We start from the raw sequence: 20,070 nt of genomic DNA, 5'->3' as shown, positions 1-20,070 counted from the left end.
CAGTAATTAACAGTACCTTTTATATATATCTCATATCTGTCATTTATATATATATACACACACACACACACACACAAACTGGAAGAGGTAACAGCAGCTTATAGAAATGGATCTTCTTCAAGGTTTCCTGTGTGGTAAGCACCTGAAATACTGCATAAAAGGGTCTTGTGTGATGTGTCTCCCTGCTGCTCACTGGGCTCTGTTCTGCATGACCAGGAATGGTGCTGGCAAGAGAGCTCAGCGGCTGGAAGGAAAGTCTGCTGCTGAGCGTCACTATTTTCCACCCCCTGCTTGTGCTCCTATCTGATCAGGCTAGAGAAGACAACAAAACATACATAGTTAGAAAAAACTCCAATATATAGATTTCTGTAGAATTTCCTTTTTTTTCCCTCCTGTCCTTCCTCTGCAAGGTATTGTTGCTATGTCCTATTACTGGTTTTTGCTGCAATAAACCCTCTTTGTTTCAATCACAGCAAGAAACAAAAATCCAAACAGAAACCCCTCTGAAAAGAGTAGAAAACAAAAGGTTTTACCTACAAAAAGGGGAGGGGGAGACAGGAGGGACCTTGGTTTTGTTTTTAAAAAGGACTGAAGATTAACATTGAAAAATCAGGAGATGATGTGCAACCCTTTGTGCAAGGCAAAGCCCTCTGGTACTTCCGCCTCTGGTTTTGTTTTAAATTTCCTTTTTCTCTTCTGCGTGCGGATACTTCTCTCCATCTTCATGTTGTCAGTGTTTTGCTGTGTTTTGTGTTTTCTTGTTTAACTTTGTGTCACTACCTCAGTCTGCCCTCATGTCCCTTACACACAAACAAAACATTCCTTCAGCAGAGCAAAGAGGTGGCGGATGACCGGCACGCTCCACGACCGGCCCAGCAGTCTCTGCGTCGCCAAGTGGCTCATGTTGGAGACATCAGTATAGTGGACAGGGAAGCCAAACACCCTTTCCATTTTAGTGCACCGTAAGATGTCCTCTTTCTCATTCATGAAGACGGGGACATGCTGGTCTTTGCCCTGCTTTATGGAGTTCGACCTAGTAGTAATGGTCCTCACTTTGCTGAACTTGGCTATCCAGCCGTGCTCCAGACACTCCTGCAGCTCCAGCTTATCATTCACAGTGGATGCCAATGGCCTCCTGTTCATACCAGGAAGGTTCCCCCAGAAGTAGTGGGCCCTGTGTGCAGCTGACACTTCTTTGGCATTAATCATCATAGGGTTGGACTCGAGAATTCGCGAGATGTCCCTCTTGTCACTAATGCCCATGGCCACCACATTCTCAAAGAGCCGGAAGAAGGGGCGGTCATCTCCCTCCTTGGGCCGCGCATCATGCAGCAGGTGGTAGAACTCAAAGAAGAGCCGGCCAGTGCCCTCGTAGAGTCCTTTATGGGCAGGATTGATGATGGAGAGACCATTGCAAGGACTGCCCCCAATCACCAGATCCAATGGGCCCCACTCCTGGATATGCTTCTGCGTGACGCTGCAGACGTCCCCAACATACATGATCTTCCCCACCGTGATGGAGTCCTTGCACACCTCGGAGGCGATGTAGCAGTCCACCTGAATCCCCAAATCCTTCAGCACCAGAAGCCCTGTAGCAATTCCATCAAATAGAGACAGCACCCGGATGGGCTTCCTCTTCTCAGCTGGGACAGGCAGGTAAACCTTCATAGGGTCAAATTCCTGGTCGTGGCTGTTGGTGAAGAACATCTGGAGCCATGAGGGCCAGTCGTCCCGCTGCCGCAGTAGCCCGTAAGTGCCCTTGTGCCCACACATGTAGCAGTTCCGGGGGTCCTCCTTGATGGCTGCCAGGTGGCCCCCAGCCCCAATAAGAGATCCACACCCTCCACACAAAAACACCTGCAGCAGTTATTGTTCCCACACATGAGCACCTTGCCCCCCACCCCCCACAGCAAATGGTGTGGTAGGACTGGTAGCTGTCATCATCATGGTGATACGTATGCACACTCCAGGAAGCAGTTCTTACAGTTTTGGCACATTTCTCCAACAAAGAGAGGGTGTTCCAGGGTAACGTTGAGGCTCCCACAAGAGATGCAAATGTCCTCGATGTTCTGGCACTTCTGCCGCACTTTGTACACCAGCTGCTCTCTTGTGCGTTCATCAATGATCTTAGGCTTCTCAGTCGTACTCTTTCGGGGCTTTTTGGCTGGGGGGGGTGGTGCATAGGCAGCTGCCTCAGGTTCGACCCACATGTCTGTGTAAACTTCTTTGTAGGGGTTCTTCTCTTCTTTGGGTGGCTTCAGGCCCTTGGGGCCAGAAGGCTGGAACCCTCCGAGAGACCACTCGATCATCTGTTTGTTCTGCACCTCCACGGACTTGGCAGTGTCGCTCTCATCGCTGTCGTGGCACGCTGGGAACAACTTCCCCGCATGGCTACAGGCCACCTGCAGGACTTCATAGATGGCTTTGCGGTACATGGGCTGCTTGTTGTATGTGGCCTGGTGGAAAGCACTGCAGAAGGAGCTCAGCGGCATCAACTTCTCAACACACACCATCAAGAACTTGCCATCTCCAAACCACATGACCCAGCGGGTGCCTTCAGCTCCTCAGCTCCGGCCTGTCATCCACCAAGACACAATGCGGCCTGGCCACCAGGAGAAGCCCCGACGTTTCCCCCACACCAGCTCCCCAGTGCCAAAGCCCCGGCCGTCCTCGTAGGCCAGCTCATCATTGGCTGCTTTGGTGGTGTTCTTGTCCCCAGCATCTGCCCCCACGGGCTCAGGTGTGGTGGCCACAGTGGGGGATGCAGGGTTGGTGGGCTGCTGCATTGCAGGAGGACTGGCCTCCTCCACCTTCTGAGACTAGCCAGACCCCTGGTTTTCTTCCACAGCATTCATTACTGCGATCACCTTGGCTTTTCTTCTCAGCCCATAAGGCCACGTGCAGCCCCTCTATGTAAAGATTCTTAGCAGCATTATTCATCATAGGCAATAGGTAGAAATGACCCAAATGTCCAAAGCTGGATAAAGAGGTTAACAAAGCTGGTATATCCATAAATACTACTGGGCCATAGAAAGGTATGAAGTATTGCTACATATTATCATGTGGATTAAGCTAAGTGACAGGAGCCGATGGCAAACAAATCTACCCACCATATGATTCCATTTACATGAATTGTCCAAAACAGGTAAATAGAAACAGAAAGTAGATTAGTGGTTGCATAGGGCTGGAGTGAGGAAGGGTCAGAGGATGAAGGATTAGCGGTAGACAGCTACATGAGACAGGGGTTTGTTGGGAGGAGATGAAATTATTCTAGAATCGTGGAGGTGGCTGCATCACTTTGTGCGTACACTTCACATCCTTGCACATATACTTGAAATGGGTAAACTGTCTGATATATGTCTCAATAAAGTGGTTACAAAGAGTTACTATCTAAATGTTGATGACACCCCAATCAGAGTTGCGAGATTTCACAAAAGGAAATATAAAAAGACAGCACAGTTCATACGTCCACTAAAAAAATAAATAAATAAATTACTGTTTCTCTTAAGTTCAAATTAAACTGGATGCCTTGTATTTTATCTGGCAACCCGACTCCCAAGTCTATTACCTACAACCTAGAACTTACTAATTATCCTCAAGATCCACGTATCCAACTACACAGTAGGAAGTTCTACTTGGTTAACTGCCAAATAGCAAATGAACATAAAACTAAAATCACCTTTCTTATGAGAAGATATTCAATTATGTCAGAAGTGGTAGGTCAGGGCTTGTGCAGGTCTCTGGAGCCCTCTCTCAACCCCCGATGGCCTGGCATCAACAATCTGGTGGTTGGATTAGTGGATGTGGTGTCTAGGAGCTGAGGTTTAACCAACACGGGGGAGGAGTTTCAATATGTTGAGAAACATCACCCTGATGGTGAGGGCAGGCTGAGCATCCAACTCCCTTTCTCAAAACAAAAATCACTTTCCTTCCCTCACCCATGGGTTCATTGCCATTGTCTTGACCTGGAAATCTCCAGGCCCATCCCATCTCTGTAGCAACTAAATTTTACTTCTGAAAAAAAAAAAACCAGTCTGATATCATCATTCTGCTGCTTTAACCCTTTCAATATACTGGCTCCTACCATGGTCAAATAAAGTCAAAGCCAATTAAGAAGAGGTCTCTACCTGGGCCCCTGGGTGGCTCAGTTGGTTACACCCCGACTCCTGGTTTGGGCTCAGGTCCTGATCTCAGGGTCGGGACCCCGGATCCTTCACAGGGCTCCACACTCTGTGGGGAGTCTGCTAAAATTTCTCTCTCCATCTCCCTCTGCGCATTCTAGCACTTGTGCGCATTCTCGCATACGTGCACATGTGGCTCGCTTTCTCTCTCTTGCTTGTTGACATACTTGAAAGTGAACAGAATGGGTCAAAAGACACACTTGAAGTTTGCGTGTGATAGAGGCTGGGAGTGGGGGGCAGCTAGTAAGAAACATAGAATGGACTAGAGGGGCACAGTAAACATTAAAAGCACATTTTACAGCAATTACAGAAAGATCCTTGTAATAGTACACATGCTACTGTGCCACTTAAATGCTAGCAACATCAATTTGTTTACTCATTGCTTTTCTAAAACCAGGATATCAGTGACTATGCTTCCTCGCCACTTACTAGTCACATTTACTTTGAAAAACCACCAAGCTTAAAACTCAAGAGCTAGTGTAACTAAGACTTTGAAAAAAAATTAGTGTCCTTTTCTTAGTAGAAATAACAACCACCTATCACTACTTTTTGGTCTTTCACGTGCTATAATTTAATACTAAATGCCTGCTTGTATTTGCCTAACCTATGTAACTATCAAAGAAAGAAGATCTCCACTATTGTATTTGAAACTCACAAACCACCTTGTTAACATTATAATTTCCATTTTATAGGAAGGAAACAGTGGCCACATTACAACTAAATAGAGACACACATGCATGCATTGTTTTGGGCATGTCTGTTTAATGGTTAAGGGGTGCTGATGAACACAACGATACACAAAGGTACCGTGGCAATTCCATAAAAACTAAATCAAGCACTCTAGTCTTTACATGTATTGTTAGGAAAATGCCACATCTCAACTTTTTCATTTCTTGAGAGTTGCTACTGCTTGAGGCAGGCAAATTTCAGCCAATTTGATGGGAAAAAATGGACTAAGATTTCTTCTAGCCTGTGAAGCAAAAGCACATTGGAAGTGGCTGATTTTCAAATACTATACATCAGTAACATCCTTCTCTCGTGACAGACAACCATAGCAAATTCACCTGAGTTTGGTTTTGGTGCAGATAGAGCTAAGGCACCACAGGTATCAATTTCCTACAGACTCAGGTAAGACTCACATCTTTTTTTTCAGCTTGAGTTAAATGAAAAAAAAATGCAATTCATATCTCCAGAAGCAAAACTAAGCTTCTTAATCTAATTTTACTATTTTAAGATTTCTGATCACTCCCAGCATTGCTGTGTGGCAAGACCTCATTTCTGGTGGCTGACCATTTCCATGGCATGATGCTTTACCAAGAACCAGCTCCAGAAACTCTTTTTCTTCGTTTTGAACTTTCATGTATTTATACACAAAATACCATTTCAATGGCGTTGTGGGGAAAAAAAAAAAAGCAACTTCTTCAAATTTCAGTTGACCTTGTCAAAGGTAATTTTCGTTTACTTACTTATTTATTTATTTACTTATTTATTTATTTTTATTTATTTATTATTTTTTACTGGAGTTCAATTTGCCACCATATACCATGACACCCAATGCTCATCCTATCAGGTGCCCCCCTCAGTGCCCATCACCCAGTCACCCCCACCACCCACCCACCTCCCCTTCCACCACCCCTTCTTCGTTTCCCAGAGTTAGTAGTCTCTCATGGTCTGTGAGATATTTCTGATATTTCCCACTTGTTTTATTTCCTTTCCCCTTTATTCCGTTTCACTATTTTTTATATTCCCCAAATGAATGAGATCATATAACATTTGTCCTTCTCCGACGGACTTATTTCACGCAGTGTAATACCCTCCAGTTCCATCCACATGGAAGCAAATGGTGGGTACTTGTTTCTAATGGCTGAGTAATATTCCACTGTATACATAGATCCCATTTTCTTTATCCATTCATCTTTTGATGGACACAAAGGCTTCTTCCACAGTTTGGCTATTGTGGACATTGCTGCTATAAATTATCAGAGAGCAGGTGTCCCGGCATTTCACTGCACCTGTATCTTTGGGGTAAATCCCCAGCAGTGCAATTGCTGGGTCGTATGTAGGGCAGATCTGTTTTTAACTCTTTAAGGAACCTCCACAGTTTTCCAGAGTGGCTGCACCAATTGACATTCCCACCAACAGTGCAAGAAGGTTTCCCTTTCTCCACATCCTCTCCAGCATTTGTTGTTTCCTGAACAGGCCAATAGCCAGGGAGTAAATTGAAGCAGTCATCAAAAACCTCCCAAGACACAAAAGTCCAGGGCCAGATGGCTTACCAGGGGAATTCTATCAAACGTTTAAAGAAGAAACCAGGGAAGCCCCGGTGGCGCAGTGGTTTAGCACCGCCTACAGCCTACGGCCTGATCCTGGAGACCTGAGATTGAGTCCCACGTCAGGCTCCTGAATGGAACCTGCTTCTCCCTCCTTCTGTGTCTCTGCCTCTGTCTATATATGTCTATCATAAATAAATAAATCTTTAAAAAAATAAAGAAGAAACCATACATATTCTACTAAAGATATTCGGAAAGACAGAAGGAGATGGAGTACTTCCAAACTCATTCTACGAGGCCAGCATCACCTTAATTCCAAAACCACACAAAGACCCCACCAAAAAGGAGAATTATAGACCAATATCCTTGACGATCACGGATGCAAAAACTCTCAACAAGATATTAGCCACTAGGATTCAACAATACATTAAGAAGATGCTTCACCATGACCAAGTGGGATTTATCCCCGGGATGCAAGGCTGCTTCAACACTCGTAAAGCAATCAATGTGATTGATAATATCAGCAAGAGAAAAAAACACCAACCACATGATCCTCTCAATAGATGCAGAGAAAGCATTTGACAAAATACAGCATCCATTCCTGATCAAAACTCTTCAGGGTGTAGGGATAGAGGGAACATTCTTCAGCATCTTAAAAGCCACCTATGAAAAGCCCACAGCAAATATCATTCTCAATGGGGAAACACTGTGAGCCTTTCCCCTAAATCAAGAACAAGACAGGGATGTCCACTCTCACCACTGCTATTCAACATAGTACTAGAAGTCCTAGCCTCAGCAATAAGACAACAAAAAGAAATAAAAAGCATTCAAATTGGCAAAGAAGTCAAACTCTCCCTCTTCACTGATGACATGATACTGTACATAGAAAACCCAAAAGACTCCACTCCAAGATTGCTAGCACTCATACAGCAATTTGGCAGTGTGGCAGGATACAAAATCAATGCCCAGAAGTCAGTGGCACTTCTATACACTAACAATGAGACTGAAGAAAGAGAAATTAAGGAGTCAGTCCCATTTACAATTGCACCCAAAAGCCTAAGATACCTAGGAATAAACGAACCAACCTAAAAACTAGGGAACACTTCTGAAAGAAATTGAGGAAGACATAAAGAGATGGAAAAATACTCCATGGTCATGGATTGGAAGAATTAATATAGTGAAAATGTCAATGTTACCCAGGGCAATTTACACATTTAATGCAATCCCTATCAAAATACCATGGACTTTCTTCAGAGAGTTGGAACAAATTATCTTAAGATTGGTGTGGAAAGGTAATTATTTTAAATTAATGTGGCTATGAACTGCTGCCATCCCTAACCTCAGAAAATATATTCCTTCTAATTTTTGTTGTGACCATTCATTACTCAAGCTAAATTCCAGCTCATGAATGTTGTCCATAAGGAGCCTATACCTTCCTGCTATTATTTCATATTCTTCTTCTAAACAAGGGCAGGCATACGTTGGCTTCATTAGTGCACACAGCCAGATCACCACCATTAAGGGAAATCATCTAGGTATTTCTGGTAAAATCTTTAACAACTTCCATGCTCATCACGGAACAAGGCTGATTTGTTCTGCCTTGCAGAAGGCAACAATTTGATCTCTGGTTTATGAGACAGCACTCAAAATGTTTTTCCATGTTTTCCCACCAAGAGAATCTGACATCAGCATGGTTTTTACCTTTACCAGTGAATGCAGGCTTTTCTCACCAAACATATCCCAGAGGAAGGTCAGGTCTTCCTGGCTGTCCACACGTGGCCCCAGCTGGACTGGCAGAACAGCCAACAGCTCATACAGACCTAGAAAGTGAAAAATAAAACACAAAGCGTAATCATAGAGTGATCTCATTAATTTCACTTAAGGTGTGTGTGAAGGATGGCTGGAACATGTCGTTTTTACTGGATCAGTATTCTGGACCATCAAGCAGAACGCTTCTCCGCGGAAGCCAAGGAACCTTTTTGACTTTTACAGCCCAATCAAATATGCAGCATCAACAGGCTAGCCTAACCTTTCGTTTGTCAACATTCTCCAGGCATCCAAGTGGACACAACCCGAGGCAGAAAACGTGTACAAGCTTTCAGAGGAAGAAGAAAACTAAATTGTCACTACTATTGTCTCAGTGTTAGCCAAAGATCAAAAGGAGTCATGAATAGGAATAACTTCCTTAGAAGAGCAGAAAATTGATAGAGTGGCCCATTAAAAAGGTTTTGTGGTTTCCAAAGAGTTCCTAATGATATATAGCTTCAAAACCATTTGGGTTATCTACATCCAAATTCAAGTTCCAAAAAGCTAAGGCCTACTAAACCATACTTGGTGTTGCTTTCTTGTAGCTGCTCATTTTTCAAAAGCAACAACCACAAGCTACACAGAACTGAGTTTACCTTTAACTCCAATCTGAGCATATGCCGTAACCTCTGAAAGAGTTAAGGAAAAGGATGCAGGTTCCTCGGGGCCCTCCTCACTAGAAGCTTCTTGGGGCTAGACAGTAGTGCCCTGTTCCACCAGTAGCCTGTTGCAGAAACCCTCCCACCTCCTTTGGGGGCCGTCAGTCCTGTCCAAGAACTGTTACGACAGTGCCTGCCCGGGGCCTCTTCAGGGAGGTGACCTAGAAGTATCAACTCTCAGCACACGTTTCACTTTCCAGTGGGATTATACAAGGTAAAAAAGGAGAAACTTCCTTTTATTTCTGTCTGCTGTCTACAAGAGCACCGAAACCTCCTGGGATCTATGACACAGGAGCATGTTGTAATTCCTGCTCTGAAGAAGTGCTGCTGTTCATCACAGGGACAGCTTTACAAGATATGTAACTAAAAGAATCGTAAATTATGGCCTGCTGATTAGTCTATTATCTTCCTAAAGTATTATCATATTCTGATAATCAGTGATCATTCACCAAATGTATTCATTTTCCCTTGGAAAGTTGGATCTGTAACTTGAGACATTAAACTCAAACATTCCTGGGATTGCATGTGGCCATAAAGATCTATTCTACTTTAGGGGGAAGAAAATGTCTCCCTATTACATTCTAAGTATTCTTGATGATTTACACTTATTCCCTTAAAAACCTGGCATCATGCCTAACCTAGCACTTATTGATGATTTCATAAAAATATTTGTAAGGTGTCCCAAATAGTCTGTTTCATATGTAACTCAGTGAGCTTCAGCTATTGTTGTTATTATTAGTTATTCATCATGACTATTATTTTTTAAAGATTAATTTATTTTACAGAGAGGCAGGGGACAGGGGCAGAGAGAGACAGAATCTTAAGCAGACTCCACGCTCAGCATGGAGCTTGACACGAAGCTCCAAATCATGACCCTGATCATGGCTGGAGCTGAGACCAAGAGTCAGACACTCAACCCACTGCACCAACCAGGAGTGTCCATCGCTACTGCTATTGAAAAATCAAAACTCTGAGTCAAACAGACCTAGAGTCAAACCAGGTCTATACTTCATTTACCTCCCATAACTTACCTCAGCCTTCTTTCCATCATATGTTCAAAAGAAACGGTAATCTACACATGTAGTAAACTGGACAGGAAAAAATACACAAACGTATGCACATACACAAGGTATGTAAAATCTGAAAAAGCCTAAGGGACTACGTTAGTGGCGATGTACCCACATGGTTACCATAACTATGCGAGATGAGGAAGCAGGGTCAAGTGTACACGGGATCTGTATTATGTATTTCAACACATGAATCCACAGTTATCTCAAAGTACAGTTAAAGCAAGACAAGTGGTGGTTAATATGACTGTTATAAGAATGCAAAAGAACAAGGCACATAGTCCCGTGGTTGGCACAAAAGAGGCATTTGATGGATTTTTTAAAGATTTTATTTATTCATGAGACAGAGAGACAGACAGAGGCAGAGACATAGGCAGAAAGAGAAACAGGCTCCATGCAGCGAGCCCAAAGTGCTACTCGATCCCGGGACTCCAGGATCACACCCTGGGCTGAAGGCTGATGCTTAAGCACTGAGCCACCCAGGCGTCCCTGATAAAAAGGTTTTAAAAATTGGGCAGCCTGAGTGGCTCAGCAGTTTAGCACTGCCTTTGGGCCAAGGCTTGATCCGACAGGATCAAGTCCCACTGTGGGCTCCCTGCCTGCTTCTCCCTCTGCCTGTGTCTCTGACTTTCTCTCTGTCTCTTTGTCTCTCTCTCTCTGTGTCTCTTATGAATAAATAAAATCTTTAAAAAAAGAGTTAAAAAAAATAAAGTGACTTCTTAAGACTTCCTCAAGTGGCAACTGCCCCTTACTAGAATTCTGTCTATACCTTTACTCAACTTCACTTCAAAAAGTTTGGTTCTCTAATGAAGAACCAAGAGGAGCAGATGAATAAGCATCCGCATAAAACACATAAAGTGAAAGATCCCTATAATTTCTAATCTGTGGATAAAACCTGAAAGGAGTCTGGGGGACTAACCAAATAGCAAATCACTTCGAGATTGATGACATATGCCTTATTATCTAAATTAAAATAGGAAACACAGGGACACCTGGGTGATTGAGAAGCTGAGTGTCTAACTTTGGCTCAGGGCGTGATTCTGGCCCAGGATCCAGCCCCACATTGGGCTTTTTATGGGGAGCCTGCTTCTCCCTCTGCCTGTGTCTCTGTGTCTCTCACAAATCAATAAGTAAAATCTTTTACAAATAAAATAAAATAGAAAACACATATAAGAAAATCAACTTCTGAAGATGATTTTTTAAAAATTATATGGCCCCGATATTTAAGCTGAACTACATTCCTTTTTAAATCATAAACAAGGAAAACATTTAGAAAGCAACAGATAAGCTCAAGGAGATCACAAAAACCAACCTTCACAGGAGACCTATTTCTCCTCTGGCTCAGTGTCCTTTACAGTTTATCCAGGTGTGCTTTCAATTCATCTGAGTTTGAAAGTGAACGGCAAGGAACAGCAAGGTAATTCATTCCAAGATTGAAAATAAAATGATAGCTACAGGAAATTACTCCATCAATGCTAACTGCTTCTGTCACTTATTCTTTGGTTATGAAGGTAATGTGGAAAGGTCTAATATCCATAAATCATTATGATGCTTTATACTTCATTTTGAAAACAATCCTGTCTTTTTATGTATTTCATCAGGCCTCGTTCCGACACTAGCGTATCTGTCAGTTTTTAGCACTGTCAGCAACAGACCTAGCTGATTTGTCTTTATTTCTCCAAAGCATTCCTCCTGCCTGTGCCTTTCTCAGAACACTAGTAGCTGACAGTTTCTCTCTGCCCAGAGAGTTCTAGCCTCAGACTTCTGCTACTGTAGCCACCCAGGTAGAACAGAGGACATCCCCACGCACAATTTTTTGAGCAGGAGAGTGAATGCAAATCAGCACAGTATCCGCATAAGGTCCTCGGTGACAGGACTTTTGGAAACATTTGCAGCGGCTTCTGGTTTTCACTCCCAGGATCTCACACTTGTGTCTGTGCCAGGAAGAGCTCTGCTCAGGACCGGGCCCAAGGGAGCCGGGTGGCAGGGAGCTCCGAAAGGCACACTTACATCATCAGCCAAGACTGCTGTGCTGTGGAGGATGGGCACAGGGTTCTACTTCTCATAGTAGTAGAGCTTTTCATGAATCTAGAAGAAAAACAAGAGTATACAAGTTCACCTGCTAGCAAACAGTGAGATAGTTGAAGGGTTTTCAGCACTGCGAATAGAAACAGATCCACTAAACCTCAAAAAAAAATTAAACGTTTCTATAAATCTGTAGATAATAAATAAGTGGGCTTATTTCTATGGTCCAGTCTGATTCTTCTTTAAGATTCTCATGTCAATGTTCTATGTTTAAATCAAAGTTTTTCTAATTGCGACATCATTGACATGTACCACTGTAATACTTTTTATATGTACAACATAATGATTTGCTGTATATATATATTGCAAAATGGTTACCACAGTAAATTTAGTTACTATCACCGTACATTGTTACATGAGATGTCAAATGGGGGTAAAAATCATTATCAAATAGAGCCCACATAAAAGCTAAACCTTTTTCCCTTGAATAATTATGATAGTTTTCTAAAATATGTAACTTCTAAAACATATTGCTTCAGTACTTTAAGTATCAGTTGTAGTTCATATCTCTACTAAAAACATACATGATGATTAATAAGGCGGCAGCCACTTGGGTTGGTACGTGATAACCATTAGAAGCAAGGGAACTGGCGTGGTGTGTGCCCTCCTGAGCATGCTGTTCCTTTCGCTTCGTCTTTTTTTTCCCCCAGATTGTCAACCTTTCTCCCAAATTCAAACTTCTAAGAAACAGAGGGAATGCTCCTAGATGAAGACATTTCTCAGAACTATTGAGCTTAGATAACTTTCTGTCCTGTAAAACAAGTAAAATTATACTATCAGGGAATAATTGGGTCCTTTCTTTCCCAACATTACCCAAGAAACAACAAAGGTGAGAATGTATTTTTAGTGCACTAGAAGACACATGGAGTTCCTTAAAAAATCTGCTTTAACAAATGCAAAACTGTTGGCTTTTACGTTTTATCTACTTCAGCTCTTACACAGGTGCCTTTAAAATGTTATACTTGAAAACTTACTTGAGCCTCTTCTTACTTACAGTTGAAGAAATTACCCCCCGCACTATATATATAAAACAGTTGCACCGCAGAATTTCCAGTTTTTAATAGGTATCAAGTAATACACTCAGAGGTATCAGGCCATCTACTCTTTAAATAATAACTGGCGATGGTTCCACACATAGAAACAAATGAGTTGGGACTTAAAACTCAGGCCACCTGGCTCAGTGTCAGAGCTTGTCGTCACTCCACATGCCTACCTCTCAGATTAACATCTTGTCTGCCTTTTCCACGGACCTCAATCATGGCTGGACGAACAGGATAGAGAGAGGCTCGCAGATATGTGACAAATAATACTGGCTGTTTCTAATGACTACGGGATTAGGAATGGCTTCTCTTCACCCCTCCCTGTCTTTTTTCTTTCCGACAATTCTTAATTTTTTCAGATGAATTTGTATTGATTCTGTACCATAATTACAACTTAAACATTATATGCCCCAAATAAAGACATTCTTCTCCACTTCATTTCCTTCTTCTGAGGGTCTTTTATAAACAAGGAGCCCCTCTTTCCACATCATCATCTTTCCATCTTCACCCAAGTGAGTTGAGTGCGTACCCCTACCCTGCCAACCCTGGGACGTTGTATTGTATCAGGAGTTTTTAAATGCTCTCCCAGAATTTCCAAATGCTGGTAACCCTATGATGATATGTGTTTTACTCCAGGACATAATTTTAAATATGAAGTTGGTATGAAAGTAAAAATTACTTCAAGTAATTAATGTTCAATCTCACAAAATATTTTCTACCATATGTACCAATAGTGTTTTCCGGGTGTGACCAGGTAATATGGGAATTCTATTTACAGAATTTATTTATAAATTTCCAAATACTAGCCATCTCATCGTGGCTTTCCCAAAAGGGGCCTCACTTGGCTAGATATTTTGGTCACTTAATGTGCCGTGGAATCCATTGATGATATCTTACTGAGACTTTCCTCATTAGTTCTCGCAACTGAAGTTGGCTTTTTTTCTCCTGGTCTTGTCTTTATGGGGTCATAATATCAGTGTTACACTGCTTTCGCTTTTTTTTTTACACTGTGGAAAGTTTCAATCTTTTTCTATGCTCTCAAATCTCAATGCCACTAAAGTAATCTTTTCTTTAAGTGTTTGATGGCATTCCCATGGGAAACCAGGAGGATCAGATACATTATGGAGGGCAGCTTCATCCCCCAACTTTATTTCTTGTGGGTGGTGTATGGAAATTTCTCCATTTAGGTTTTCTATCTCTTCCTTTGTCAGTTACAGTAAACACCGTTTTCCTACAAAATTACTCATTTTTTACTGGCCTTAAAAAATTAAATGAATCTGACTCAGTTGGGGGATGGGGCAGATGGCAGAGGATTAGGGGTCCTCAAGCACCTGGCCCCACCAACTTACCTAGACCAGAGACCCCTTCTGGATCTCCTTCAGAGGTGGCTCGTGGCCCCTGCAGCCCCCAACCATCCCCATGCATCTCCTCGTGTTCGCAGGCTGCTCTGCCAGCACTCACCATTCGGGTCCTTCTCACAGTAGCACTGGTACTTGCACTCCACCACGTTCTCCAGAAAGGCCTTCACCTGCTCCTTGTCCTCGAAGTCCACCAGGCCTGGCACGGACCCTGCTGGCCTGGCAGAGCTCAGCCTGCCTCTCTGCATGCCTGTGGCATGGTCACGTGAGTAAGTGGAAGGCCATGGCCTGGGGCGGAGCCTCTGGCTGGAGCCTGGGCGAGGCTGGGCAGGGCTGGGCAGGGCGTGCCCCCAAGGTCTCTGTGCTGGTCTCCCATTCAGGAAGGGAGTGCACAGTCCATCTACCTTTGAAGACCCTTGGCTGTTGCCACACCTCTTGCTTCTCTGGCTCCTTCCCTCTAACTGGTGACAGCCTCTCTGCAGCACTTCTGTGCCAGCTTTATGCCTCCCAGCATTACAGGATCCGTGGTCTCTCATGTGGCCCATGGGCAGTTTCCACTGGCAACTTAGCACTACTGAAAGAAAAAAAATCAATTAACATTTTTATGCACCTGGATTTGAAGTTGCAACAGGATTATTATTTTTGCATAATTGTTTTCATAAGGCTGTGCCAGTGCTGCACAGGCTAAGCTTGTCAGAGCTTTGCTATTAACCTTCGCAGCATTGCTTATCACCATTGTGTTTGGAAAATTTCTACTATACAACTATAATTATCTCAAGTCATATATTCAATTAACTAAGATAGGTAAAAGACTTCAAATTAGTTCATAAAAGCCTAGTCATTGAATATAGCAATACAGAGGTGTCTGGGTGGCTGACTTGATTAAGCATCCAACTCTTGATCTTGGCTCAGGTCATGGTCTTTGGGTCATGAGATTGAGCCCCATGTTGGGCTCTGGACTCAGTGTGGAATCTGCTTGAGATTCTCTCTCCTCCTTCTACCCCTCTCCTCTCTCTCTCCCTCTCTAACAAATGTTGGGAAAATAAAGAAAATACTAATATAAACATAGAGGTTCCTATCTTCTGAATATTTAGGATCTAATTCCCAAACAATCCAAGGTTACAGGAATATAGACATTATGATATTCACCAATAAACTGACAATGTTCATACCAGCCCTCATTTAAACATTTCTTCCCACCTAATACATGCCCTCTATGCTGTCATTGGTTTTTACCTTGGATGCCATTAACATGACTGCAAAAATACAGGACTTCACAGGGCTGATGAAAATGATGACGAAGTGATGCTGGTGGTAAACAAGCCTCTGAAAGAGGTCTGCTAGTCAGCAACTGAGAAAAATGTAACATATCTGACAAAACTCCCCACTTTGAAAGGGAACAATCTGAATACCGAACTTTAAAAATGAACAAAAACCAAATACTACTGGAGAAACTAAAGTCTTCAAATATTTTTGTTAAACTGCCCTTTTAACTGGAAAAGTCAAAGTGCTATTATAAAATGTTGGCAGCAATATTATGCCAACAAAGGAAAATTCAGCAGGATACAATGCATCCATGCTAAGAATTAGCAGTTACAACTGTAACCTACAATATTCTTAATTACATTTCAAATGTGGTCACATTTTATATTTCCTGTTCCTACATAAAGTTCTGTTCACTTCCCCCACCATTTTCTTGCTCTTTTCGTACCTGTTTAATGCAGATTAATTGTAACTGGCCTTTTCCTACTATGTATTATTACTAGATAAATGGACCACAGAATAACAACATCAACAGAGAAAGCTAACAGGGTTCCGACCTTCACTGAGAGTGAATCTAGCTATGCCAGAAGTGGAACTGAAAATGCATTTATTTCACAAAAACAACCAAAAAAAATAATAAGCCACCCAAACAGTGTCAGAATACAAAGTACAATAATAAGAATTAGGTTTTCTTTATCCTGAGAGCTAATTTCCCCCACCTCCAGGGCTTTGTCGTTTAAGAAATTCCGTTATACAGTGTCATGAAGCCACCAAATTTCTCCAATAATTTTTAAATTAAGGACATCGACCTTTTGCCAATAAACTGTTTCCAGAGAAAGCACAAACTAACGCTTTCTAGGATAAAAACTGATAGCCACTAAAAATAGAGATGAAAACAAAATAGACTATACAGGACAACTGGATTCCTACATGCACAAGAATGTAGATTCTTAGATCCCTATTTCACACCATACACAAAAAATTAGCTCAAATTTTAAATCAAGGGGTAAATCCTCATAACCTTGGGTTTGCAAAGAGATTCTTAGATATGCTACCAAGAGCATAAGCAGCACAAGATAAAATGGACACTGATCTTTATAGAAATTAGAACTTTTGTACAAAGGATACTATCAGACAAGTGAAATGATAGCCTACACAAGGGGAAAAAATATTTGCAAGGCGAAAATATGATAAGGGTTTAATATCTAAAATATATAAAAAATGCCAAACTCAACAACAAAAAGGCAATCAGATCGCCAAAGACTACCTGAAAACATGCTCAACATCATTAGTCATTAGGGAAATGCAAATCAAAACCACAATGAACTACCACTTCATGCCCACGAGAATGGCTATAATCAAAAATTACTCAGTGTAACAGGTAGTGATGAGGATATGGAGAAATTGGAACCCTCATATAATGCTGGTAGGAATGTAAAATGGTGCAGACTCCACGGAAAACACTTTGATGGTTCCTTCTCACAAGCCTAAACAGAATTACTATATAAGCAGGCATTTCAGCTGCTAAGTGTCTACCCAAAAGAACCGCAATCGGGACTCAAAACAGATAGTTGTACAGCAATGTCCATTGCAGCACCATTCACAATAGCCAAAAGGTGGACACATGCAAGTGTCCATCAACAGACAAATGGACAAACAACATGCAGTGTATACACATAGTGCAATGTTATTCAACCATGAAAGAGAAGGAGATTCTGATACATGCTACAACATGGACAAACCTTGAAAGCATTGCATGGAGTGGTATAGTTACAAAAGGGCAAGTACTGTATAGTTCCACTTATGTGAACTATGTAAAACAGTTAAAATATAGAGACAAAGCGTAGAATGGTGGTTGCCGGGAGCTGGGGGTGGGCAACAAGGGAAGGTAGCGCTTAACAGCCACAGAGTTTCTGTGTAGAGTGATGAGAAGGTTTTGGAAATAGAGAGTGGTGACGTTTGCACGACATTCTGAATATACCTAATGCCATTACATTGTACGTTAACATGGTAAAAATGGCAAATTTTATACACGTATCTTACCTTAAAGAAAAACTGAAAAATAAAAGCCAACTACATGTACATTATGAAACATTGTACTCCTTACAGCTAAAAGAGAAATCACACCACTGCCATTAAGATTATACAATGAGTCTCAAAATGAAAGACAAAAACTACATAATGAATGAAAATTATTGGCAGAATTCCTGTATGAGAGGACTGTTGCACATACAAAGTTCTGTACAATGCCATGAGACACAACATATTCAGCAACTTGTTTACATGGCATTTCTGTAAAGACTAAGATAATAATCACAATAAGATGATATATTAAACCTTTTTAAATGAAGTTTATTTTTATCTATTTTTAATTCTTTTTCCCTTATTTTTTGTATATTTGTTATTGGGCTTCGATTGGCCAACATATACTACAACACCCGATGCTCATCCCGTCAAGTGCCCCCCTCAGTGCCAGTCACCCTGTCACCCCAACCCCGGCCGACCTCCCCTTCCACCACCCCTTGTTCGTTTCCCAGAGTTAGGTGTCTCTTATGTGCTGTCACCCTCACTGATATTTCCCACTCATTTTCTTTCCTGTCCCCTTGAATCCCTTTCACTAGTTTTTATATTCCCCGAATGAATGAGACCATATGATGTTTGTCCCTCTCCGACTGACTTACTTCACTCAGAATAATATATTAAATCTAACAGACGACAGGGTAACAAATAGAGAATTTGCTTCCGTATCTCCCTCTAGATCTGGTCTAGTCTGATTCACCTGCTTCTTTTGTGTATAAATTTCTGTCACCAATTAACAGTATTTATTGAATACATACAGTACAGTACAGTCACTGCAGGAAAGTCTACTGCTATTACCCACTGTAATAAATAAAGCCATTCATTTGAAAAACTCAACAAAAGGAGAAATGACGGTTGGGCTTTTTGTAATAGCAAGAGTACGCAATGTAGCAGAGTCACTGGCTAACATGTAGTAAGTATGCTAGCAGATATTTACCTTACAAGAAAACTATTAATAGAACAGAAGTGAAAGCCCACCTCTAAGAGCTACTGTGAGAAATGCCACTAAGTGATTTTCCTGTTTAAAAATGAAAAATCCAGGGCAGCCCGGGTGGCTCTGCAGTTTAGCGCCAGCTTCGGTCCAGGGCCTGATCCTGGGGACCGGGGATCGAGTCCGACATCTGGCTCCCTGCTTGGAGTCTGCTTCACCCTCTGCCTGTGTCTCTGCCTCTCTCTCGCTCTGTGTGTCTCTCATGAATAAATAAAATCTTAAAAATTAAATAAAAATTAAATAAAAATGAAAACCCATTATTACATGAAGACGACTTTTTGCTTCATTCATAAATACTTGAGGAGCAGTAACAAGGACAAGAACAAGTGTCCTGGTTTAATTTAAGAATGAAGCTCTATGTACTGATCTCCCCCCAACAAAAGTTGTATCCAAATGCCAAATCACACGCTGCTTTCTGTTCACACAGAACAGCTTGCGGTCAGCCACATACCTAATGAGCTTGATTTGCTATGGAAGAGAACTGTAAAAATAAAAACATGATCCATTCAAAACTCCAGAGTATACCTCATTTTGGAAGCCATTTGAAGAAAAAAGAGCAAGTTGAAGATGCTGATTTTCCATGATGAAAAACACTCAATATCAAAAGGGAAAAATAATTCATGTTTTAAATGAAATATGAAAACAAAACATTTGTAGGACATTGGCAAGGCCAATAAAGTCCATTCTAGTTACTTCAAAGGGCTTCTGCAAGTGGCAATATTGCAGTGATATAGTCAAAACCTTTCTTCTTTCGAATCTACTGCTTTAAGAATGGAACTTCATGCTTTTGATGTTGGAAATAAAGGTTAACCAGGTTTCTTAAGATGAGCCTATGGTATAAACAATTTGAATGTTGGCCAAACATTTTTTTTCTTTTTTTTTTAATAAATTTATTTTTTATTGGTGCTCAATTTGCCACCATACAGAATAACACTCAGTGCTCATCCCATCAAGTAAGTGCCCCCATCAGTGCCCGCCACCCAGTTACCCCCACCTGCCACCCACCTCCCCTTCAACTACCCCTAGTTCGTTTCCCAGAGTTAGGAGTCTGTCATGTTCTGTCTCCCTTTCTGATATTTCCCACTCATTTTTTCTTTCCCCTTTAATCCCTTTCATTATTTTTTATATTCCCCAAATGAATGAGACCATAAAATGTTTGTCCTTCTCCGATGGACTTATTTCACACAGCATAATACCCTCCAGGTCCATCCACGTCGAAACAAATGATGGGTATTGGTCATTTCTAATGGCTGAGTAATATTCCATTGTAT

General features: G+C 41.8%; 1 protein-coding gene and 1 pseudogene across 2 annotated transcripts in view; both read right to left on the bottom strand.

Moving 5' to 3' along the window:
* The window catches only part of LOC140629753 (ankyrin repeat domain-containing protein 26-like), a 207,442-nt gene that overhangs the window by 175,164 nt on the left and 12,208 nt on the right, over nt 1–20,070 (bottom strand). For both annotated transcript variants that reach the window (XM_072819336.1, XM_072819335.1), the window contains 2 exons: nt 14,570–15,040; nt 8,153–8,271 (listed from right to left, as the gene is read on the bottom strand). In XM_072819336.1, the coding sequence (XP_072675437.1) occupies nt 8,153–8,271; nt 14,570–15,040 (590 nt within the window). The remainder of the gene's footprint in view (nt 1–8,152; nt 8,272–14,569; nt 15,041–20,070) is intronic.
* Nucleotides 802–8,146, bottom strand: LOC140629754 (DNA (cytosine-5)-methyltransferase 3A pseudogene; annotated as a pseudogene).

Source organism: Canis lupus, unplaced genomic scaffold, assembly GCF_048164855.1.
Source record: "Canis lupus baileyi unplaced genomic scaffold, mCanLup2.hap1 Scaffold_116, whole genome shotgun sequence".
Classification (NCBI taxonomy): domain Eukaryota; kingdom Metazoa; phylum Chordata; class Mammalia; order Carnivora; family Canidae; genus Canis; species Canis lupus.
The sequence above is the reverse complement of the archived record's forward strand: the minus strand, read 5'-3'. Positions and strand labels throughout refer to the sequence as shown.